The 26,546-nt window shown below is 39.7% G+C and overlaps 2 protein-coding genes across 3 annotated transcripts in view; one reads left to right on the top strand and one right to left on the bottom strand.

Moving 5' to 3' along the window:
• Positions 1-1,793: 1,793 nt before the first annotated feature.
• Positions 1,794-19,781, bottom strand: slc1a1 (solute carrier family 1 member 1). Its single transcript, XM_051428559.1, has 12 exons — positions 19,470-19,781; positions 15,544-15,684; positions 12,202-12,294; positions 11,963-12,077; positions 11,107-11,149; positions 10,865-10,960; positions 10,307-10,491; positions 9,066-9,173; positions 8,036-8,158; positions 7,713-7,907; positions 6,345-6,479; positions 1,794-6,253 (listed from the first exon to the last, which is right to left on the bottom strand). Exons 1-12 carry the CDS (start codon positions 19,567-19,569, stop codon positions 6,013-6,015), a joined length of 1,575 nt encoding a protein of 524 aa, XP_051284519.1. The 5' UTR covers positions 19,570-19,781; the 3' UTR covers positions 1,794-6,012.
• A 3,999-nt stretch (positions 19,782-23,780) lies between these two features.
• Positions 23,781-26,546, top strand: part of rap1gds1 (RAP1, GTP-GDP dissociation stimulator 1) — a 29,926-nt gene continuing 27,160 nt past the window's right edge. Inside the window, exon 1 of one of the 2 annotated variants that reach the window (XM_051428554.1) lies at positions 23,781-24,161. In XM_051428554.1, coding sequence (XP_051284514.1) covers positions 24,158-24,161 — 4 coding nt within the window. In that variant the 5' untranslated portion in view covers positions 23,781-24,157. The remainder of the gene's footprint in view (positions 24,162-26,546) is intronic. The other variant, XM_051428555.1, reaches the window with a different exon arrangement.

Raw genomic sequence — 26,546 nt, forward strand, 5'->3', positions numbered from 1 at the left:
ATTGTCGAGTCCTATGATAAATCAACCAAAAGCCATTAAAAGCTAATTGTGTCTATGGCGATGCAGCTCTGTGTGAACTACTGCCATATATCAGAGAAATAGCTGCTCACGACTGTATGACTGTGAGGCATTAAGCACCGGCTCTATCAGGAACATTGAGATCTACTGCAGAATGGCTGCTGAAACAGAACTCTATTTTGGTGTAATAAGCAGTCAAACTATAGGCCTTAGAAGCAGTGCTGATTTTTTTAGTGGTTTGCTTGTTCAGTTTTAACTGAAGTCTTTAAATAATGCTATAAATAACAGACAGTTCCGAACCATCGGGAGACCATAGTTTATGAGGTTTTTCCAAAAAAGGTCGCCAAGCACCAAGAGCTCCATGTTGAACATGAGGAGAAATGCTTTGCTCTGATCAGGTGAGGCGCTAGAAAGTCACCGCACACCATGAGCAAGGTAGACAATGCCTTTACTGCGCTGCCGCATTGTAATGGAAAAAAACTGTTGAATTGTGCTCACGGCTCTTCATAGAATGGCTCGGCCCCTGCCAAGTACAATGGAAAAACCCTTTTAGTCCAATTTCAGGTGACTACTTCTTTGAAGCAAGCAAGAAGGTGAAGCCTTTGGAGAACTGAAAGCTGAAACAGCACCCCCTCCCTAGTGCGATGGTCTGCACAGAACCATAGCGATGACCATATTCTGGCAGAAGAAAAGCATGCTGTCATAAAGAGGTACGAGATGCGATAAATGATTCAAATGGCTATAACGATACACATTTTCAGACAGTACCTCCTTGAATGCATTTATGGTGTTACACTCTGGAGTAGTTCTGTGAATAATGACGAAAACAAGCGAGAAGTTAAAACCCTGCCTTCTTTCATCTCCACACACCAAGCAAAACGCTTCTTATAGTGACCGTGATAATCAGGCTGTCTGTTTCAGCAAATTTTGGCAGAAATTGTAAGATGCAGTACACTGTGCACTGTACATACATTATATATGTAAGTGGCTATTCACCTGCATCAGGTATACTAAGATAATGAAGAACTGATGAAAACATCAACAAATTTAAGCGTAAACCCTATTGCATAATGTTCATCTAATTTTTTATGGTTGTTTAAATGAACATCATGTTGTATGGAAGACTTGAAACTAGAGATGGAGGCCATAAACTCAGTAGGAAACTGTTTATTGAGCTAATAATTTAAGTCAGAAGTCGGCGCATTTCTCCACAAGACTATATGGTATTTTAATGCAGCCAATGGAGCTGCTCCCTGCTGGCCATTACATAGAATGCAGGTCCAGACAGTTCCACATCGGCTTCACTTTATACTGTAAATGGTCAATTTTGGTATGCCCCCATTGATAATGACCCTTGGACATCATATGAAAACCATCTGAGAGGTTGTGATGCCAGGCTATTGAGTTAAGTCAAACTACTTTTTCCAAGAATCAACTGTCATGATTAAACAGATAAGCCAAATTGGATAAGAAGTACTCAAAGTGTGATGGATGAATTCATAACAGCTATTTAGCATGAACCAATCAACAGATCCATTTTCTAGAATCAAAAGTCATGTTTTTTATATTAGTGCGACTATGTCTGACTATACACTGACCTGTATTTCTAAAGCATAATATTTTTTTTCAGGACTTTTCACACGAGAAACTTGGTTTTTACCATAACTTCTGTATTCCTTTAAAGAAAATTGGTGTTAAATGACAGTGAACCATATCATTATCCATACTGTGGTGGATAATGTAATCAAAAATACAAACAACAAACTCAGACAAAAAATGAGCAACTTTCTTTTATTTGCTTGCAGTTACACACAATTTAGTACATGTTGATTCACATACTATAGGTACTCAAGTAGTTGTCTGTACAGAGAAGGGGTTGGTTGATGCCAGTGTGCTTCTGAAATGTAGAATACAACCTGATTTACGAGGGCTTATCTCAGTATAGAATTACAAACTAGTGGCCCTTTTGGCAGTGTAGGGACGACTAATATGGAGACACTGAGACTTGGACTACAATGGATTTGAACATTTTGACTTCTTGGGAAGAGTAAAGGAATGACCTTTTAACACGAAAGCCCAAGATAAGGAACTTAGGCAAGATATGTTATCCCCAAGGATATAGTCATGTGGAATCTCACTAAACCTGTCAGCACTCTGTAAACACCATTACTTTATTGAACATTTTTGTTATTCTGAAAATAGACAAAGTTTGAATTTTCAACACTTCATAACCTCTATCAAAATCATACTTGGTTAAGGATCAAGCTGCAAGATAAAGTAGCATTTGCACTTGCTGTTTTTTTCTATGCTAGGTAGCTAACATTGCAAAGTACTGACACATTAGCTGTTGCTTAAGAACAGTATTTTAGATCAAGCAAAGAAAATCTCTTCTGTGATAGTTTCAAGCTGGACCACTGAAATCAGCTTAATTACCATGCAAGGAATTTTTAAGAGCAGCGTTTACAGTGGCTAATTTTTAATGCTAGCTACTAGCATTGTTAAGTCTTTTAGAAGCAAACAAAAGAAAATATTTACTTGATTTTTTTCCAAATTAGCTTGTCTTAACTAGCGGGGAATTTGCAGCTTCAAATGGAACACATTGTACAGTACGATATTGTGCTGTAAGCTACTCTGGCAGTTTAATTTCTACCACAATCTGAGAAAAAAAAGTAGTGTAAAGCTTGTAGTTGTTTTTTAATGAATGTAAATCCCTTAGCATGTGATAGATAACATGTCAATGTCATTGAGTTGCAATGGATTATTGTATTTTCTGCCAGGAGATTGGAAAGGTATTTGGCTCAGACTCTAGCGATGGTGGAAAGTAAGCAAAGAGGACCGCTTTTGATAAATGATATTGATTATCATGCTGGGATTATCATTATAGCACCAGCACTGGGAACACTTGCTGCATACATTCAAACATATGAATAGCATAAATAGTACCAAAGATAAACCTCAGCTCCCATGTCACGTCTTTTTCAAGTTGACTTCACCATTTAAACAACTCCACACTGCCTATTCCAGGGTTTAGTACTGTATGTGCATGTGCATCATAGTATGCAGCTGCTGCATGGAGTCAAACCCAGCTCTCAGTTACAGACATGGACATACATTTTATAAAAAAGCATAAGACCACAAGCATCACAAGCTGTGAGCATCACAAGCAACAGTGCAGCCAGGGGTCTGACATAAGTACAAGCATTCATATCATTTGTGGCATTTGCGTCAAAGCATTAACCTTCGTTGACGTTTTAAGGAAGGCGAGGCATGTTTGTTGGTCTCTCTGCCTGGACGGAACAAGAGTATTTAAATAAAAGGACATTGCTGCTCCCTTATTTTGGATCTTTCCTCTTTCACCATCCACTGCCTAAATGTCAGCTTAACATATACCATAATTACATTGGTAACTAATAATTATTTTTTGTCAATTTTGTATTAATCTTTTGGTCTATGTAATATCCAAAATTATGTCATCACAATTCAATAGCCATTAAATACTAAATGTTTTAGCACAAAGCCCAGAGAGATAACATTTTTGATGATATAAAGCTGACAAAAGCAGCAAATCCTCAATTTTGGAAGTTGGAACCAGCAAAGTTTTTTCCTTGATAAATCTACAAATCAAATATTAATCAGTTATCTTTCTATCCACCAATTGATCAAATGATGTTTTACTACACACACAATTGTTCTCCCAAGTTTAGACTTACAGCCTTGTTTGTGGCTATGATGTGTTTGCAGAATTGGAAACAAATGTCAATCATGGTTGACACTTTGACTTGCAGGTCTCCTCTGCATCACATTTAGCTAGTGAGAAGCTAACAAGGCATCTAGGTTGGAAGTAGCAAAAGCACATTTTAGCATCAAAAAGAACAAAAAAACAGATCGGTGTGTAGTACCTTGAAATAGTTATAGTTTTGCTATTTCACTGTTAGTTTCTCTCATAGTTCTTCAATCCCTGTGGGAGCAGTTCCCAACCCTTTTTTTAAAATATATTTTAAATATTGCAATATTGTTGCGAACTAGCTAACAAAAGTTTTGAACTAACGTTTGGATATAATAACACACAAGTTAGGTCTTTTATCTCCACTCCCTCCACAGAAGAAAATCTCAGACTCTCAAAATGTTTACTCATGCTAACTAGCAAGTTGCAAATGAAACAGAAATATGGCACATGTATGCTGAATGGCTACATCTGTGATGGCAGGCAGATTACCTCATGTACTGATGACTTACTTTAAGTTGTTCAAATTCATGAGCATGACATAAAACCTGATGCAGCTAAGTAACTATGTAAAATTTACTATAAAGTTCTGTAATTGTTAGGGTTAACTGCCCAGGTTGTAAGGTTTGCAGCCCTATAAGCAATGGCTATAAACACACATTGTCAAGGATTGGCTCATTTTTAAGGGTTGTTATAAATAACACTGCTGCTCTGAACTTTCTAATCCTGGTCAACGTTGGGTTTTAATGTAAAGGTTGCCTCGGAAACTACCAAAGACAAAGCTGTTGTAGCTAACTGTTAGCTTGTTTCTTTACTGCTGCATTTGAACCTACTTTTTTGCGGCTTGTATCAAAGAAGTAACTCAACGTTTTGGTAAATCGATACCTTTCCCATGTCTGTGCAGTAAGTACTTAAAGCTGGCGGCCCCTGTGGACAAAAACAGTTGTGTTTCCACCTCCTCGTTTAATTGATATCAAAGGGGAATCCGAACCGGTGGCAGGCATTAAGAATAACTATAATAGACTATAAACAGAAATCTAAAAAACCACAATTGAACATCACTTCAGTTCCAGTCTTTACAACCCAAGCTAACCTCTTCCTGGCTTTAGCTCCATACTTAACGCACAGACATGAGATTGATGTGGACCTTTTCATCTCACTCTCTACAAGAAAGCAGAAAGTGTATTTCCCAAAATGTCAAACTAATCCTTACTGACAAATGTGCCCAAGGGTTTTCGTGTCTTCTTTAAACAAAAATTCCTACAACATGCAAAATGTTGTTTACTAGATGAAAGCTTACCACACGGCATTGGTTTAAGAGCATTTGAACATATTTTACCTCTACACCACAGTGAAAATAGAGTAGGGAAATTATAATTATTATCATTGACACATACATTCATTAAGTGACAATTCAAATAGTTTGATAATCTAATGTACTGTCATCCCCCCTTGCTTCCTAAACACGACACTATTTATGATCATTATACTTTGCAATAAATCAATACGAGTTAGTGATTTGGTTCTGAAAAAATGTCCTCAAATTTCACAGTGTTCAATGACTTCATGTTAACCATCTCCAGTCTTTGTGAAGTGTCCATTAGAAAATCAGTCTGCAGCCCGCGGTTAGCATTTGTTTAACATATTGCTTCATGCAACTCGGTGAAAAACCTCTTCATATGTTTGGCACAGTTTAAATATACAGATAGATATACAAGCAGTGCATTATGGGACATAGAAGTTACAACAGCCACACACAAAAAAAAAAACATTCACACATTTAGAGAGTTACTGTCTAACCCAGGAGTAAATAAAGTAGGGTTGTTGAAGTTTCACATTTAGATTATGGTTTTGTTTTTGCTTGTGTTCAATTGATATTTTCTTTTTTGCAAAATACATACACACACCTCAAATACATCCAAAACGAATGTCCTCACACATACACACAAACAGCTCTTCTTTTGAATGCATCTTTGCTTCTTTGAAAGAACACACTCTTATTCAAAAGAAAACAGACTTTTCTTAATCTTGGCACAATTTGAGTGTAAGAAGGAAGCACTTTAATCTAGTCGTGGCTGTAAATGTCCGACATGAAGGGTGATCATCTTGGATAAGCTTAATGGAGGCTGCTATTGCTGATGTCTGAGCTTGGATGGGTCTGGCTGGATAGTTTTCCTCTCTCGTCATGGTGCTGATACATGATGGAAGGTTTTCCATTTGACATCCATAGCAGCGTGGCACTTTCTCTGCTCCTCTGAGCCAGCCAGAGGCTAAAACTGGGAGGTTTCAGTAAAGGAGATCGCATCTGTCTTGTCGACAGTGAAGCCTCCATTGACGTAGGATTTCTTCTCGCACTCTTCGTCATCCAAAGTGGCTTCCAGGGCAAAGGGGTTGGCGACGTCCACATCTGATGTCAGATCCATCCTCTCCAGTTCCCTCTTGGAGAGTTTCTGGACGATTCCGGCTCCGTAAGCATCGCCAAGAACGTTGATCATAGTACGGAACCGGTCCCTGAAACACAACACAAAGTCAATCTACAGCATCGCTCTTAGGTTAGAATTTAGTAGGAAAGATAATACAGAAGGTCAACGGATAAACTTACAGCAGCCAATCCACAGCCACAATCAGAGTGACATCACTTGCAGGTAGTCCAACAGCTGTTAAGACTATTACCATGGTGACAAGCCCAGCATTAGGGACTCCTGCTGCTCCAATACTGGCAACTGTTGCAGTTATACTGAAACAAAGAGACACAATTTTGCACATCAGTGGCCCCAAATGGCAGCAGATGGTAACGGTTTGAAACACTCAAGACCAACTATGAACTAAGTGTGAGCCAGAAGAACCTTTGGTACTGAGATATCTGCAGTATAAATGTACCAAAACAGTAGCTTTTAATAATGCAAAGGGCACAGTATCTGCTTTGTAAACACTGATCTCAGTTTTTACATTTACAGAGGACATCTCTAGGTATACCGATGTGCATAGTCCTACCCTCAAAAGTCAGGAGACTGCCCTCCCTGATGAAGCCCTCTAGGTTATTACGGTTGTCGGTCAGGAGCAAAAGCAGAACTTGTGAAGAGGTTGTGGTGGACGGATGGGTTGGCAAAATGTAAGGGCAAACACTGGTAATGGAGAATAGACTGTTGCAATATAGCTTTCGATGAGCGACAAAAATATAATATGTTAGCTCTGATGCATGAATTGAAGGTTTCTACATTCAAACGATCTCGAAGGTCTCCTATGGCAGTAAGCAGTAAGTGCAAGGGTGTTTCTGGACCTCATTCCAAGAGATCCAAACAGTTTGGCCCATGTGACGTCAGTCAGTTGGCAGTTGGCAACTTTTCCATTGTTTGTAGTCATTGATCTTTTCTTTGTTCAGCCATAGTGACCAGGCTAGCAGTGACCGGACAAAAAGAGGATACCACTTCACACACAGGTCAGTTGAAGAGCAAGTCTGTGGTGATAAACTCTTACTGAAGTCAGTCAGTGGAAGAGCAAAAACTCTTTTCCAATGAGAAAAGCCTTCAGTGCTGTTCTTTGCTATTCAGATATAACTGATGCTAGCAGCATCTACGCTAACCGCTTTAGCAGCCACCATTGTTGTTTAATGAAGAGTGTGTTAAAACAGACATTTACTTTAATGAAAATCTTTGAGATTATTACTTTTAAGGTCTGAATTACTCATCAGACACCAAAGTTAGTTAGTTAGTTAGTTAGTTAGTTAGTTAGTTAGTCAGTTATAACTTCCTTGGTACATGCTCTTGATGTGTTTTTCATGTTGTTAATGTTTGTTGTTTTACAAGTTGTCTTCAGTTTTATGTTTTTATGTTTCCGAGACAAGGTATAATTGGAGTGAGCAAGAAACTTCCACCTTGGTCAACCACATTCGTATTTTATAGTATTATAAATAGTATTTTATTTTAGTATCAGAAGTTGTATTTTGTGCCTCTGAGTAACTACGATGTACCTGATAGTAACAATCTGGCCCACATCCAGAGCATAGTCATTCAGCTGCGCTATGAAGATAGCGGCCACCGCCTCATAGAGCGCTGTGCCGTCCATGTTAATGGTGGCACCCACTGGGAGGACAAAGCGGGTGATCCGTTTGTCGATGCGATTGTTCTCCTCGGCACATCGGAAGGTGACAGGCAGGGTGGCAGAACTGGAAGATAAGACATTGACTGGCTTCATTATTGTGACCTTATGGATATGAAAATGTGGAGGTTAGTGTTAATATACAGAATAGGATTCAGCTTTACAAGCAGAGTGAGTAGCTCAGTGGATTCTGACCTGGAGGAGATCATGAGTGCTGTCACCAGGGCCTGAGCCATTCCCAGTGTGAATGTGTATGGGTTCTTCCTCACAATAACAAAGAAGATGAGTGGCAGGCAGATGGTGGCATGGATAGCTAGACTGAGGGACAAAACAGAGACACATTATAGAACAATGTAGAGAGTTGTAAGGGGAATTCTCTATTTCTAATCATCACGCGAAAAAGTAGTTTTAGTTAAATATAATTGTATTTACTATTCAGTTGCCCCATTAAAGCTGCAGTAGGTCATTTTTTATGAAAATACCTTTTTGTCATAAAATCATAAAACAATTCGTACCAGCACCAATCTTGGTACTTTTCTGTTTATGTACAGATAAAACAAAGATACAGCGAGTAAATCAGTAGGCTTTAGAGGCTAGCAGTTTTCCCCTGCTTCCAGTCTTTATGCTAAGTTAGGCTAACAGCCTTCCACAGAGACAGACTTGAAAGATCAAAATGACCTAGGCATAAAGTGATGAAGGTAGTACAAGCTGAAATGTCAGTGAAATGACTTTTAAATTGATTTCACTGGTTTTATAATTGCACATTTGCAGATATATGACTTTACTTTGACATTAAAGAGTAATTTCCTGTTGATCGTGTCAGACACTCTTAATTACATAGACTGTAATTCAAAGTTGGAAAGCAGTAATGCATGAGCAAGTTTTTTTATAGACACTAAATGCTGCATTCAGAACATCGACAACAAAGTGTGAACATTGCGTGCACATGTCGTCACAGGAGCACTCAGAGCCTTGGACTAACCCTGTGACCCAACTGGAAGGGATTTACAGTACAGTCTTTAATGGTGTCACTTAGATTTAGAGGCACGCGCCAAGCTTTCATTACTGCATCTGCAGGTTGAGCAGTTTTAAATGTCCTTGGCCCTTATCAGTGCCCACACAGTGCTCAGCTTTTACTGTATCACTGGAGGGAGAATCGCCCCAAATGTCAACCATAAATCCCAGCGTCTGGAACAGGCGGATACAGAGTAATGGGACAGCTTACCCACTCAGCACCGTCACCATATAAAGACCCATCTTCTTGAAGATCTCCCAGTCTTCCACCTCGATGATCTTAGCAGCAATAAGGAACAGGATCCCTACTGGCATGTAGCTGAAAAAAACACAGTATGTTTTGGGGTATAGAATCTAAAATTACAGCAAATAGTGCATTTGGACTACAACTGAAATTATAATTGATTAGTAAATCCATTATAATACTAAATTATAGATGAAAATTTTAATGATTGATTATCATTTATGCCATTTTTATATTCTACCTTCTCAAATGTTAATATTTGCTGGTTTGATAGTTAAATCAATGTCCTTGGGGTTTAAACTGTTGATTGGACAAATAAAGCGGTCTGTCAACACAACGCTGTAAAAATGTCTGAATATTGTAACAACCAAAAAGCCCAAATATTCTGCTACCTGTTATAAGGTTTCCAGTCAGGTTTGGGCTGTTTTATAGCTCTTATTCAGCTTCAAACTTGGGATGGATTTTTGGTTTCTTTTTGACTATGCCAAATCCAAATGTGTCACAAGAACAAACATCCCAGTGGGAAGAGGGAGAGACGTAGTGTTGCCAATGCATTTCTTACTCTGGCAAGCTAACGGTCAGTATTATGTTGGGGGAACTACTTTGAAACTGTTGCTGGAGAAGCAAGCAAGGCTACTCCACTACCTAGTGTCTTCAAAAAGCTTGTTACTGGAAATATGAATGATTTTGAAAATAGCTATGCTAACACCGTCACAAGCTTAGCTAGATGGGAACATCTTAAAACGGCCTCCTCTAGAAACATTGTTTTGATAGCTGCTAAAAAAAAATCCCACTGGCCACAAACAATGTAGAAAATGTAATACTAATCTGACATACAGTAGCCACACAATTGGCAACTGCATCATGCGTGATAAACAACATATTAAATTGCAGTGCTATATTCTGGTAGTCACAGAAATGTTAGTGCCATTTGACAAAAATATCATAACTCAAAGTACAATTTCCCTAAAACTCTCAGTCAGGGCATGGAATTTGCAGCCCCAAGCTGATAACCCCATTAGGTGAGGAAGATCACACAATGACATTTAAAAACCCTGGAAAAAGCTAGTAAGTGAACCTTGACTTACGACTTTGTTTTGCTAAACTACTGTTTCCAAGATCAAAAGGCCTTTTTGTCAGTCTAAAGCAAAGACTTTAATAAGGAAAAGCATGGGGCCAAAGCACTTCACCCAGTCTTTTATACATACCACATAATGATCTGGACTAGTCTCATGGTTGCTTCATTCAGGGCATCAAAAAATTCCAGGAGGATACGGCCCTTTTCGCCCATCTTCCCGATGACGAGGCCAAAAGCAACACAGAACACGATAAGCCCCAATACGTTGATTCCATCCGAATATGTCCCGATGATTTTATAGTCCTTGGTTATATTCTGCCAAGAGACGAAACAAGGAGGCGATTCATTCAGCTAACCAAGACCAGGACAGGAAGCTGCTTTCACAACCACATTAGCCGACTCTAAAGACCCATTGATGAGCTGTGCAAATGTTTTCTACAGGATCACAGCCCAATGACCCATAGCTACTTATGACTCATTATTGGGTCTTCTGATGCATTTATATCAGACACTGGCTGCCAGGTGCAGAAACATGAAACGTTAAGTGCAGCAGATGGATCAACAAGGATGCACTGTTGTCATGTCAGGATCAAAACCCCAACAGTCATATAAATGGATGTTTGCTACAGAAAACGCTGGTGCAAATATAGCTTTGCCTGCTTGACAAACAAGTAATCTGTACACCTACCTGTAGCACCTCCATGACGGTAGTTGTCAAAGGTGGAATTGTAGTAGTGTCTTCCGAAACTTTTGGAGGCTCCAGCTCTTTGCGCTTGGTCTTGTACTACAGTATTGGTCATATTTTACAACATCAGTTATATTCACGTGGGTACTATATACACACCAGACCCTAATTTAGGCTTACATGACACTTGAAACATGGGTAGAAAGTGTTAGAAGAATGAATGATGGACGGGCAAAGCCTCTTACCTGCTGAAAACAAGCCTGCACCAGATTTTCTGGAAACATGTTTCTGTTGATGGAAAAGGCAAGATTAGGGGTGAATGAAAGACACAGAAGATAATGACGTGTACGACAATCATTCCTTGACAGATGGGTCATTGTAATGACTCCTGATGTAAGTCAAAATCCAGCAGAAAATGATTTTCATATTGTTAAAGAAGCTGGGAAACTGGTTAGGTACTTCAGAGGTAATGGAGTTAAAACATCAGTTCTTTGCAAACACCTTCCCCAGGAATGCCAAGATTTGTCAATTGAAAGTTGTAGTGTAACCTTTCATTGTTTAGTTGTTCAGTTAATTAGAAAAAACTGATAACTTGGATATGTGAACCACAGAGCTCTGGAATTAAAGGCAACAGTATGTACCGTTTGAGTTGAGTTAATGTAAAGTTTCGAGTTGACATAACTGCCTGAGTTGATGTAATGTTTCGAGTTGGCTTAAGTTTCCGAGTTAATGCAACTTTCTGAGTTGATGTAACATTTCGAGGAGTGTTGGGCGGTTACAGTAATAATATTACAGTATTATTACTATAACGAGTAGTGTAAGTGAATTACTAATAAAGTTTCAGTAACAATATTCCAGTCACCCCCCATAAAAATAAGTCGTTACAGCCTTACTTTTTTTTGTCACTCCCCTGTTGACAACAATCCAATCACATCCCTTGATTAATTTTCCATTCAGAACAAGTCTGAACACTTTTGAAATGGTTGAACGATGCATATTTCGGTTTTATAAGACCTGCAGTCTTTCACTTCAGCATCTGAGTGAGTGGACACTTCAGGGTGATGAGAAATTTGAGAAATTGTCTCGTGGTTGGGAGGTCACCTGAGGAGGTCCAAGAGTGTGTCAACTGTTGTGACGTTGGGCGTGGTTCCGGCTCTGTCAATGTGCTCAGCCGTCTGAGAGACTCCCGGTTTGATGGTCATTACCAGAATAATGCCTACAAAGGATGACACCGCTCAGTACGCTACAATGACAACAATGTAACTGAAATGAACAGGATAATTTAAATACAGTGAGAGAGGTAAAGAAAGGGGGGCGAGAGAGGGGAAATATCAACTTACCAAGTATAACTGCAATGATGGTTGTTGAGAAGTAGTAAATAACAGCTCGCAGGCCTATCTTTCCTGAGACCTCAGAGTCCAGCGCTGCGACACCTGTGGATAAAAAGCACAATCAAAAAGCAAATAACCAAAATCTAAGCAAAAACCTTGTCCCACCAAGTAACAAAAAACAAGACTAGAGATTCTGAAGTCTGATCACTTGAAAATTGTGCAAGAATTTAGAAATGATCGAGCTCCAACTGAAAGTGTTCACATTTATATGTGAGTATATAATCATTTATCTGATCAAAATGTACAGTGTGGGCCTTTAACACTTCAACCAGCAACACAACGTTTTAGCCTAGAAGCTACACTGTGATAGCAGGCCAGTGGGTTTATTGTGAAGGTGGCTAAATGAAAGTAGCAGATGTGAAGCTATGCATTTTATTTTGTAGATTGTTAAAATGTATGATTTTACAAATATAATGTGCTGGGTTTGTTCCTTCATGACTTGGGGACTTGTTCCTGACACTAATCGCTAATTATGTTGCTCAATGGGAGGATCTCTCAGTAACATGTTATATTCCTTTAGTTTTATTGCTTTATTGTTTAAACTAAACTAAACAATCAGTCATTATATTGTGCTTGAACTGGAATCATTTTTTAGAATTCACTTAATTGTGAAGCTTAAATCACCTCCAGGATGCTAACACCATCCTGACTGCTACTTTGTAACAATACATGATTATGAACGTGTAATACAGATATCCATTGATAGACTTTTATTTTTGGTCATTATTGTGGTAATTTCCCAAAAGAACTTCCTATAATGAGAATAATCCAGGTACAGTGCACAGCAGAGTATCTGAAACCTTAAAGATATAAAGTCTCTCTACCATCAAAGCACTCTGACAGTACATACTAAATCCTTGAAGGCCTTCAGTTCTAAAGATTAAAAAATACTACAGGCAGAACAGGTGTGGGTAGATTTGGTTAAACACATTAATGTTATTGTTTATTTATGTATATTGACATTCATGTTGATATGAACACTTTCTGTACATTCGTTTGTAGATGCTTTCCTTTGCAAAAAAGGCTTTGGAAGTAGTAGTTTTACAAAGTACACTGACTAACTTTTTAACTGAGCTTTAAACTGCAAACTTCCATTAGTTCAGCCATCACTTCATGAAAATGAAGTTATTTTTACACTTCAAGCCTTTATTTGATCACTGACAGTGCAAAGGGAATACAGAAGTTGGGAATGTCGTTCACCAAAGGTCCCTTGCTGGACATGAACGTTGTGGTTCACGGTTGGAACTTCAAACCGTGGGAATCCATAAATTATGTGACTTAAAACATGGGAAAAATTAAATGTGCCAATTCTAGAAATATTGGTAGTCTTCATAATTATAACATGTATCAATAACCAAGAAAGCTTGAATTAAAGTGAAAGCTGAATAAACTGTTGGGTGAGTGCAACCAGGCATTCTCATTCATACAGGCCTGCCTGTATTTTTGAGTAAGTTGTGAAACGCAGGTGGGGAAATCTCCAGGGAAATGCAGGTGGGAAAAACAAATCCTGAACAAATAAATTGGGAACAGCTGCCACAGACAAACAATGGAACAAAATGCTCAACACAACCAACAAACATCACGTTTGTGATTGATAAGCAAGATCAATCTATTTGCTTCAATTTGCAGCGGTAAGACTGAACTGTAGGCCTAATTCCATTTCAGCAGGGAGCCTTGGTGTGCTGCTGTGGATGAGGTGAAGGGATTAGTTAGAGAAGATGTAATGCAGCTCCTAAATGACATTTTTCAACATTCACCCGTGAGTATCCGTTATCCCACTGTGGATGGTAATCCCCAGTGTATCCTATCTCTAGACAGCAGAACAGAGGCAGAGATGGTTATCATTGCATACAGACTGGAGGCAAACAAACTGCACAGCCCGACACGCTCCGATTGCATCTCATTAGCAGAGCTATTGCTGTCAGCTATACATTTCTCAAAATTTGTGACTGTCCAGTAGGACTGAAACTAATTACTTATTGTCAGTTCATCTCTCTGTGACAATTGATTGATGAATTCTTTTGTCATTGTTGGAAAATGTTCATGTCCAAACCCAAGATATTCAGTTAAATATCTTGAAAAATGACTTCCAATATGAATCGATTATCAAAATGGTTGATAATATACCAAGACATAATATGCCCCTTAAAATAAGTAATAAAATATTCTAAATCTAATTCTTATGTGCATTAAGAACAATAGCTATTTCTCAGTATTGATCAACGAATTATAGGGATAAATATGGCATGACTACCTTTAGGTAATTGTGATTTGAAGGCGCAGCATTGGAAAGCAAAAGGAGCTAGGAAATATTGTCATTCCAAATTGACAGACGTTTTAAATCCTTATCCACACAGTTTTTAAAAATTCAGTCAAAATCTAATGTTTTAGGAAATAATTACAGAGGTCCGGACCTCATTGCTGGCTAAGGCCATGCACACCCCCACCTTCTCAACCTCTAGGCATGCACTTTCACACTGCCTTCTCCACTGGGGCTGAACACTGCCATTGTACTTAAAAAATATTGTTCTTTACAATTGTCCAGAATTAATGTAATTCCTGGGCTGCTGCTCACCTCTACAGGAAATGAATGAACTTCTAGTCACTTTGTTGATTGTGTTGTCTTGGATCATCATACCTTCAGTATGGACCTGTCTACCTGAACTCAATTCACACTTCTAAGACTTACTTATTCACATTTATTTTAATGCACTTGGTGGTCCAATTTTGCGTGGATATGTTATGCTAATCCTTCCCATTAACTTCTGTGGATTTTGGACGCACAGGAAAGAAAGAAGATGACCTTCATGGCTGTGGTCAGGTGACCTTTGTTGTCATGGTAACGTAAAACGGTCGCACTTTGGTTTGGTTTAGGCACAAAATGACTTAGTTAGGTTTAGTAAAAGTTAAAGGTCCTGTGTGAAGGACTAGGATTACTGTAGAATTCTTACATTCAGGTGATTATACACTAATGAAAACATACCTATGAATATTATATTCCATTTCTGCCAATACATTTTCCTAAATGTTAGACACTGGACCTTTTAATATGTTGCGTAAGTTAAAATAAGTCAGCGCTGACTTTTGGTTTCAAACGGGACATGAATTGCAGTCTTCCGGGTGAAAGTCCTGTGTTTCAGCCTCCTCCATATGTGGACTCTTAACACAAAGTCTCGTCACAGAAGTTAGGTTTGGCAAATGCACTGCACACAGTTTGAAAGTCTAAGGTTGTGTTATTCATGTGCCATTTGGTGAGACTATGACTACAACCAGAAATCATACTCCAGTTACCTGTTATCATGCTTGAAATGATGAGCGGGAGGATGACAAGCTTCAGCATTCGCATGAGGATCTCTCCTGGGAAGCCAAAATACTGCTTGTGGAGGTGGGAGAGGGACGCATACTCTCTGACCACGACGCCCAAACTGATCCCTGAAAGACGGGGAGAAAGAAGTCTTGGGTTCAGCTGAAGAAAGTGCTTGGATCACAGAGCACACAGCAGTGATGGCTGCATATATACATGGCTCAAACAGGATGGACAAACATAATCCAACTTCACTATAAAGAACATTAGAATTAGTAATATGTCAATTAAACGAATGCAGAATTTGCTCTGCATAAGAAACTGTCACATTATTTCACGCATCAGTGAGGCTTCATGAGGCACAACACACTGGTCTATATTTTCCAGCTATAAACCCCACATGTATCCCACTCAATGATTTTAGTAATGCACTCCAAACCTCCATCTGTTATCACGCATACCAGACCACCATTAAAGATGCCTGTAAAACACTGTGATGACACAGCAAACTGTACGTGGATGCCTATACTTTGGCATCTGTAGATCTGAAGCACCTGGTGCAGCTGGCCTGGAGCTCACTCAATCTTTCACATTTAGCAAACTGCAGGTTGTCCTCAAAGTGGAGCTGTTTGGTCCTTTTTCTACCCCGCTGCAGGAGTGAGTCCTGAAAGGCACTAGCACTTCCGGTTCCCTCTCCTCAAAGTCACTGGGTGCTTTTGAATGGGTTTTTGGTTAGATGCCTGAAAAAGGTCTGTGGTTAACAGCATTTTGTTCTACGACTTGAAATATGCCAGTAAATACCCCACTTGTGAATTCCGAAGCTTTTGCGTGTCTTAAAAAAGGCGGTTGCTAAATAAGACTACAGAACAGTTGCTACAATTTTAACACTTGTGCCACCTGCAGGCCTTGAGTGTTACAGCCGCAGTTTTCTGTTTTTAGAGCTGCTGTTTTCTTTGACGCTTTGTTTGTAACACATAAATTATACACCTCCTCAGTGAAGCTAAAGATTTGCCATTTTTGGCTAATTATTTGTATGGGATTGTTTTTCCATGTGAATTTCAGTAACCATCATCCAGTTCATGATGGTAATATCTCATTTACCACTTCAGGTTAACAAGGAACATTAGGAAAATATAGACAAATCCATCAACTGAGCGGTAACTCGAGCACTGCCGCCATTACTGCAGTGTCAACTGAACACTTCAGCGCTGACTGTGAAAGTGAAGGTACTCTGTTTGAAGTTAGTCATTCTCAAATCCAAAGAAGTGTATCATTTAATAAAAATGAGAAGTTCATGATTTTGTAAAAATAGAGTTTTGGCCAGGAAACGCAGGAACAAGACATATCACCATGTTTGTCTCCTTCTGCCTGATGTGATTACTTTGCATTCCTCAATAAAAATGCCATTGATAGACATTAAAAATGTGTTCTTAGTTGAAATGAGGCAGTAATGACATTGAAAGAGTCTGATTAGTCAACTGACAAACCTGCTGGGCCTTTTAAGCTGTGTTTCCACTGCATGTTGCAGTACGACTCGACTCGACTTGCTTTCGGTACCTCTACTTTTTTGAAGGAATAAAACATTGAAAAATGCATTGTTTGTGCAGAATGTATCGTGTCACAGGACCGATCAGTCATCTGTAGTGGTTTCATGTAACCTTTTAGAATAAACTCAGATTGCTTGCAGCCTAGACTGAGGTGGTACCAAAAGTCCTTGATGATAGCAGAATAGCAGAGTCTGAATTTTACATTCAGGTCCCAATTTTTATTTGTCCAACAGTTTAACTAAAAGAGTTAATAAATTGTTCAATTTAATTTCAGTAAACTTCAATGTCATATAGCTGGTGAAGGTATATTCATTATTTGATGACCCTCAACATTTTCAAAGTTTTTATTGTAATAAACAAAGCCCAAAAAATAAATACAACATTTACAATTCTCCTATCTGTGTATTTTAATAGACCTTTTTCACAGCAGCCATTTTGACATGAAATAGTACCGTTAGCACAGGTGTTACCAATGACAGTTCCATTTAGTGCAGCAAGTATTAGCCAACATGCACACAACATCTTCACTCTGTTCGACTTGATCAGAACATTAATTAATACCATTGGTAACACCTGTGTTTACCCTACTATTACTATAAAAAGGTCTATACTTTTGGATCTAATAGGGCTTCATTTATCCTCAAGCCTATTACCACTTCATGAAGTTAAACTGCTGCATGCACTCCTGTCCTTGTAATAAAGCCCTAATAGACCTTTTTCATTTTGACATAAAACAGTAGGGTAAACACAGGCTTTACCAATGACAGTAATGAAGGCTCTGTCTTATTTACTGTAGGAAGTCTGAACCAACATGTAGCACCCTGATTGAATTCAATTCATTCATTACTAACACCTGCCTTCTTTCCCCTCCTATTTTATGTCAAAATGGCTGCTGTGAAAAAGTCTATTATGTTTGGCCTTTTAAAACACAGTATAAATTGCAATTAATGGAATTACCCAAACCTACTGATGTGTACAGAACCTGGGACTTTTGGGACTTTTAGGGTCCCTTGAAACATGGGGTCATTGCCTACTTTGCCCACTTGGTAGTCCAGCCTGCAGATGCATGCTAATGCTATTCTTTTTCTTTTATTTCCACAAAAAACATTACAAAACTGATTATTCTTTTTAATACTAGGTAGGTTAAAAATAAAATGTGTATGGGTACAAAGTACAAAGTCTGTGGCTCTTGTTGTGGCTGCTGTCTGGCTGTTAGTCACTGTGACTGTTGACGTTGGTACTTTAGGCAGATACAGTTTAGGAATAAAGGATCTGATGGTTATACATTATAAAAAGAGGAGAACACAGGACAAGAGAGCCGAGTTCAACTGGACTTACGTTATAAAAGTATTCTTAATGTTACCTAGAAATGCAACTACCGACACACAGAACTCCACACACAAAAACAGGAAAATACTGATCTCAGGTCTGTAATTTGTGTAATTACTTTAGGGCAGAGTAAAACAGTAAAGTAATTTAGTTAAAGGAAAAGTTTTATTTGCTTTCTTTCTGAGAATGAGATAAGACAGTCCATATCATATCACATAGCCTGGCTTAGTCACAAGTTCAAAAATACACCTACCAACACCTCTAAAGCTCGCTAGTTAAGAGTTCAATCCATCTCAAACACATGTAAAAATTACAATTTTAGTAGACGCTGATGCTGTGCATAAGGACTGGGCAGATAGATAGATACACATTAGGCATGTGTTGCATGGCTTTTTTTTTTTTTTACTTTGCACAGAGCCAGGCTGGCTGTTTCCACCTGCTTTCAGTTTTTATGCTAAGCTAGGCTAATTGCCCCCTGATACAGGCATGAGATTGACATTGATACTCGATTCAGTCAAAGATATGAAAAGACAATTTGTCTAATGACTCAATCACAAACATTTGAAGCCCATATGTGTGAAGCACCTGATGATACTGTATACCCTCAATGCACTGTGCTGCCTCAGTGCTGGGACTCCTCACATAGACCCATCAGCTGTCCCCTCAGTCTGGTCACGTTTGACTGAGACACGTCCAGACACAGGGGGGGAAGACAGAAGCTATGTCTCCCACAACACCACCACTCAACTCAGTGCCCATCCTCCTTCCTTTAATGAAAGCTAATGATGAAACACAAATGCCTGTGCTCCTTAACACACATCTCAGCCTTTACTGTTGCTCTTTAGTCAAGCAGCAGCCAGCTGATGCAAAAGAGGTTGATTTATTTCAGTGACAGCAGCTGAAAGCAAGACTGAAACAAAGAAGGAGGCATGGAGATAAACAACAATGAAGATAAGGAAAAAAATGGCATCAGTGAAGATGAAAGCGTCTCATTCTCTCAGCACACATGAGCAGACATTAAGGGGGCTTCCACATACCGAGCAGCACTGATAAAACCGTGGCAATCAGGAGCCAATTCCTCCTCAGCAAGCCTTTGAAATTCACGCCTCGTCGCTCTCTGTTACCCATCATGTCCATGGTGTTCTTCTTTCTCTAAAAAAGGGAGGAACAACAATGGCCCCCGTGGAGACACAAAAGGCTCCTGCGGTCGGGATGTCAGATGCAGACGACGCAGGAGGAGGATGGAGGGAGCCGCGTTGCTACAGCAAAGGGATGCAGCCGTCAGACGCTGCTGCTGATGGCCAGTGATGGTGTGAGGGAGGGAGTGTGTGTTACTGGGGAGAGAGAGAGAGAGGGAGAGAAGGAGGGAGGGAGCCACCCTTCCCCCACACAAGGTGTCTCTGACATTTTCTCCTTTTTAAGAGTGACACCAGCCTGTGTTGAAGGCAGAGGAATTAAAGCAAAATGAGCCATTTGGAAGTTCAATATTAAAGAATGATTTCAAGATTTTCTGTGATCTAGTCTGACCTTTATCACCTAGAGCCGTTCAAGCTGAAACTTTATCTTGTACGTTTATGCAAACAGACTCTGTGTGAGTTTTAAAGCTGCAGTATGTAACTTTTATAAAAATAACTGATCATTCTGTTTATGTCCCAAATATCCTCTTTTTTTAATGTTTTAATGAGAATGTGAGTTCTCCTAAAGTCATAGGGAACTTTGAATTGCAGCACGGGCGTAGCCAAAAAGGACATTGTAGGAAGGTCCCTAATGTTCTGTGAAAGTTTGTCACCTTTAGAGAAGTGTTGTGCAAGGTCCCCAGAACGTCCTCCTCTACGTGGTCCCTCTGTTCCTTTCACTGCAACACAGGTGTCGCCTTAAATCATCTGTTCTGTTCTGTGATTATGGTGCCATCTACTGGAGCACCTTGGGACTTTTATGTGTGACCAATAACCTGAGGTCTGAGTCTCCTATGGAGCTTATTTTGAGTTTTCAGCCTCCTAAAACATGGATAATGAAGCTGAAATACTATGTGAAAGCACAATTACTATCATGAAAACAATGTTAAAATGAAATGAAATGAACAAAAATGTGAATAGCAATAGTTATATAAAATAAACAGATAATGCAATAGATAAATGTAATGGAATGATATATACAGTGCGTAAGTAATAAAGGTATTATGAGTAACATTTCAATGTGAAAACAGAAGAAAAGCCGTCAAACAAATGGAGATGTGACAGTACGTAGAATATTATAATGTATATTTATAAATGTCTGTCCATATATAGCTATGTTCCACTGGTTGTCTTTTTTTGTGGCAGGAAGTGACATATTTGGCAGACACAGACACTGCACATTCTTTCTTTTACCCTAGAATCAGGGTTCATTTCTCCCTTTCTGCTCAACTTTGGAATTCAGGTAAACTTTTTTTCAAATTTCCTCCCTAATATTTCTATATTTTTAACATAGTGTGGGAAAGTGTAATTCTTTGTTTCTGTAATATCTGCACGGCTAGAGTAAAGCTAGGCAACTACAGCATTTGGTTCATGTTAGCAAGAAAGCATGGTTACTGTTGATTTCTTTGCAAACACGAGTTGCAGGTCTGTGATGAGACGCAGTCCCCTGCACGAAAGTCAGAAATGTTACACGCCCTTCCTCCACCCGACCCTCATGCCCTTACCATCTGTCTGGCTGCATAAAAGGCACACTGCTGCCTCCACTGGCGCCGTACCTCCATCATGAGCTGCAGAATGTGGGCATAATTACTAGGGATGCTGCTCGGCTGTTCTTTCAGCCAGTGGAACTGACTCAGATGTCATTACATGACCTGCATAAGTGTTGGACGTCAGTCATATGATTGTTGTGTGTGGGGAGATGGTAACTTCTGTCTCTGTTCAAAGATGGTCTCTGGGTCAGATGTGAATGTCCTCCTTGATGTCAGCTCCTGGTGGATGCTGTGCGTGGACTTGGTCTGGTGTTCACAGACCATATGACTCAAGTTCATATATCAGATCTAACTTACCTAACCCTTTGAGTTATAATTAGTGAAGTTATTGCTACACTTCAATGGTGATGGCAAGAATAGCATGGATGCCTGTATCTTTAATAAAGTGAATTAGTGATGAATCACCCTCATGCATGAACATACATCAATAATTGCCTAATTTTCCATGACGGAGATACAGACCCACCAAAATGTATCTCATTGTGGCTCCCCTGTAGTTGGCAACCTGTTCATAGTCCCCAGATGCTGAATCCTGAAACTTTATGTGACCTGTAACTTTCCAGTAACGCCACCATCAGGTCAATTTCAGTGGTGCACAAGAAAAACCAGAATCTTATAGATGGATGCATTGTCAGGAATTCTAGCCATCAGCAGATTCTTATTACTCAGAAGATGAGCCTCTTCCACTGGATTTTCACACAGGATATCTAACAATCAGATGTGGACATTGCTGGGGAATTTGCTGCGCACATTCATGTTCTCTAGAGAAAGAAACCTTTGAATTTTAACATCCCCATGACCTGTCTTTTAACACCACCCTTAGGATAAACTTGACATTTTTACCCCTACTAGTGTTATGGCTCTAAGAATAGCAAAACCTTTGTATGTCGCACTGTCATGTTGTGTGCTGTGCTGAACAGCTTAGCTGGTTGCTATGGAGCCGTGTTTCCTCTGAGGACTGGCTGCTGCTGACCTGGACCTGGTAGCACCTGCATGCATCACTGACAGAGTGTACACTGTTGGTACCAGCCTCCCTGGTAAGTTATAACACATTAAATAAACATGTACAAATGTACATAAACTTTTTTTCTTTTCCATTCTGAAAGATTACAAACACTAACCATGGCAGGCACATTACAAATGACTTATTGGTCTAACAAAATTCAAAACTGTTTTTTACATTTTATTTTACAATAAAATGTTAGTATGTGCCCAACTGGATGACCTGCTTCATCAGCAAGATACCAGTATATTACCATCATGGACACAGTTTAATTCCAACCTGTGGCCTTTTGCTGCATTTCAACCACCCTACCCTGCTTTCCTGTCTATCTCCACCTATCCTATCAAAAAAAGGTTTTTAAAAAGCCCGGGAAGGTTTCAGGGTGAGTCCGGAGCTGATGGCTAATCCCGGACCAATTCTTCCAGTTTCAACAACCAAAGAACCAGCCATAAAAGCTGGTTCCAATGTGGCACCGAAACTTTGTTGGTCTAGAACCAAGAACCACTTACATTAAGAGGTGGGGGCACCTTGTGGCTAGCCAGATATGTATTTATTAGCTACAAATTTCTCACATTGATATTACGAACATGACAGATGTTATGAAAATAACATTAAGCTAGCCGCCCATCCTCTTCCATTAATAACTGATGTGTATTAGAGCACCTAATGTTTCATACATATGAGGATCAGGATCATGCAGTAGTAAGGTTAGGGTCCAGTCATTCTTGACTGTGGCAGCATCAGCTGACAAAAAGCTGTTATGGAACTCTTAATCTTATCCACCAAACATCTTCCTCTTCTTTCCCCTTCTGCTAAGTTTAACTCCAGGATATGAACACTTTTTAAACATATTAGAATGAAAAATGCATGGATGAACTCTTTTTCAATTAGGTTACAGACTGACATCTTGTAACCAACAGCAATGTATTTCAAACTCTCCAGTGGTTTAACTTGCTGCAGTGAAGTAAGGGTGGACTCCAGGACACTGTGACATCACTGTTGGGTAGAGGTATAAGCAAATATTGATACTCTTGAGTATAGCTATATTTTGTTTTATGATATTGCATCAACTCTCAGAAACACTGTGGTTTTCATGATATGAAGATAGCAGTGTTGTTCTGATTGCATAAAAAAGTTAACTGCTTTAAATCATATTTTATGCTTTATACTATGACAGTTTTCCCTAATATAAGATAGGTCAAGTACATAGCTAATTGTTGAGTCTCATTCCCAGGTCCTAAAATACCAATGCTGCAAATGAAACACAACAATCAATTATCTTCATGCCACCAACACAAAACGTCTTTCTAGCTTTCTCTGCTCTGATTGGTTGTTTTTGTTCAGGCCTGGTGGATTCTTGCAAATACCATTAGGAGCACTAGGTAGAGCCAGAGGAACCTGATTTTTTACATTACATTTTTTACATTACTGTCACGATATAGTGAAAGTTTCAGCAAATAAGACAAATTTTTTTTTTTTCTAAAATTTCCTACTGCAGCTTTAAATAGTGATATTGCTTGCGCTTTCAGATATGTGTTAGGCTGCCACTTTCCAGCGATGTGTCCCATAAACCTTAAATCAAAGATTTTATTTTGAAGGTTGTACCGGAAGTCTTACTCTTAATTCCGTTTTGCCGGCTTGACTGGGGCATGTCAGACTGAGCCAGTCGTCCAGGGGAGCGCCAGCAAGCAGGTCCCGACTGTTGGTGTGGATATGAGAGGAAGTCAGATGTGTTAACGTGGTAGTAAGCCGGTGTACAGGCCGCTGTACAGCAGCATCCATCTGAGCGGGACTGCCCGACCGGCCCGGTGGCTGCTGTCGCTACCTAACTGGCTAGTTCGCTAGCTAACCTAAACCCGCTAACTTCACCAGTTTAAGGCGGTTTAAGGGACGAACAGTGTGGAGAAAGCGGGGCCTCCGGCTAGTTCGACTCGGTTTCCAGCTGACCCGGAGAGCTTAACACCCCGGTTTATTTTCCGTAGCAACATACTGCTGAGATGGGTGAGTAAACGGCTAACGTTAGGTTAGCTAACCAGCTCACTCTGAGCCGAGTTAGCTAACAAGAAGTGAGTGTTTTTTTTTTTTTTTTTTTGACGGTTTAGTTAAAGCGTAAAATGTTTTTTTTTTAATGAAAACGCCTGCAAGCAGCCACGTAGGGTATGTGGTTGGCGTTATTTATCCTGCGTTAATGCCACTCTCCCGGTGTGTTTACGCTCGTAGCTCTCTGTTTCCTCACTGTAACGTTATCGTTAGTGAGTCAGATGAAAAGCTGACTGTAGCTAAACCGTGTGTACGTGCGTGTGCGTGTCAGCCTCAGTACTCGGGTGGGGTAGCTGCCCTGACTCTCCATCCACTCTCCGCTCGGGATTTTTCCCCTTTCAGCAGTGCTTGCTCTGAAAATATTATGCATTGGCTTCGCCCTCGCCCGATGTAATTCAGCTGGGACCTGAAATGGCTTGAAGGTCCCAGTTGCTAAATGAGTGTGCATCCCCTGAAATGGCAGTGCTGTTGGTGGTGTAGATGGCACTCCTCCATCTCCACAGCTGTTATGCAATAGGATCCAGCAGCCCACTTTGTGTTGCTGTTTATACTGCACTGCTCTCCATAATGTCACTGTTTCTGCTGGTTATTGATGGCAGGTATACACTGGTAACTTACTGTTTGAGCACAGGCCTGACTACTGTAGCAGGCTCTGAATGCAATTTATTACGAACTGACATTAAAGCATGCAGAGTCACTAAATAGCACCTCTCCAAAAACCAGTGCTCACATGAGCCACTGGCATCCCTGAATGGCATCTAGAGCAGTGTTTGTTTGACAGTTTATGAGGTATTTCACAAGGTCTAATCCCAGGATGGATCACTTATGTTGTCATTTGATGTAGGACAGCTATCGTGGGGGATGGATGTGTGGGTTGTGTAGTGCAACAACCAGGTCACTGCAACAGTGCCTGCAATCCTTATGCAATCTATCATTATTACCTGGTTTGTAGGCACAATGCTGGAATGACAGTTGAGAAAAATTCCCAATTTGGATGTTTGAGCATCCCTGCACAGAATGATGTATGCGCAGAGTTTGACACTAGAAGGATGTTTTCACATTCATCTGCTGAAAGTGGAGAGTTTCTCTGTGATCATTGAAAATCAGATTTTAAGGGGTGGGGCCTACCACCATTATTTGTGACATCACAATTAGTTAGGAAGTCAGTCCTGGTCCAGTATCAACTTGTACAGTGTGATGTAGAAACTTGAATCCACCAGTGCACATCCACTGAGAATGGACTTCACAGTGAAGGAGGAGACATCTTGTGTCCAGCAGAGATTGTGGATTTTTTTATGAGCTAGAAGGAGTAGATGAGTTTTTAGGATTTTAAAAGTAGACTTTCTTTTGTGTAAAAGTGTGTATTTGTCGGCATACATCTCTGGAAGGGATCTTTAAAATAAATTGTATTCTCTATCCAGGATCAATAAAATATAAGACAAAATGGCGTGTCAGCCTCTGGAGTAACTAGAGTGAATTCTAGTTGCCGTGCTCTAGTAAAATCAGACTGTAAATAGGTGTGTGTATATAGACTCAGTGAAGAGATATCACTGGATCTCTGTCTAATATCACAAAATGCAGCTCTGTTAAACGTGTGTGAATAGGGCCCAGAGTAGTCACTACCATATGATGTTAGGAGGAAAAAGTAGACAACCTGTGATTTGTTTCTTTCACTGATTAATAAGAATAACAGGGACGATAACCTAATCGTTTTTAGCATGTGATGGATGTGCAGCACTTATAAATCATTGATTGGGTTTCTGCGGTGAACATGGCTGGCAGTGCAGCAGATTGATAGTGCTCATAATGGAGTAAAGAGAAGAAGAAAGACAAACACTTGAGCAGAGATATACAGTAGAAGAGCTGGCCATAAACTCAAGGAGAGAAGGTGTTTTAGCTACAGTTGGCTTGCAGGTTCTTTATATTATCGGTTGCTTTTAAGAAGCTAGCTCGGTAGCCCCATCACACAGGTTGAAAAATCCAGTCGTAGGTAGCAATTAGTAGGGATTAAGTAAGTTCCATGTTTGAGTACGTGCAAAAAAAAAAAAAATCGAATGTAAGAACAGGGTCTGTATTGAACACCCAAGAGACAATGTGGGGTCAGGGTACCTTTCTGAACAGACTCTAGAGGTTAGCCAACATGAAGAAAACCACCACAGACATTACGATATTTTAGTATTGTAATAATTTGGCTGGTAAAAAAGCTGTGGCTGGCTTACTTTTCCATCTGCAGCCACATTGGCCCGTAGGCTATAGCTAAACAGTTGATTTCGTTCGGCACTTTGCAGGTCAGCTCTGAATTTCACCACACCTTCCTCATACATCTTTTCCACTAGCTCGTACTCC

The sequence above is a fragment of the Dicentrarchus labrax genome, unplaced genomic scaffold (genome assembly GCF_905237075.1).
Source record: "Dicentrarchus labrax unplaced genomic scaffold, dlabrax2021, whole genome shotgun sequence".
Classification (NCBI taxonomy): Eukaryota; Metazoa; Chordata; class Actinopteri; family Moronidae; genus Dicentrarchus; species Dicentrarchus labrax.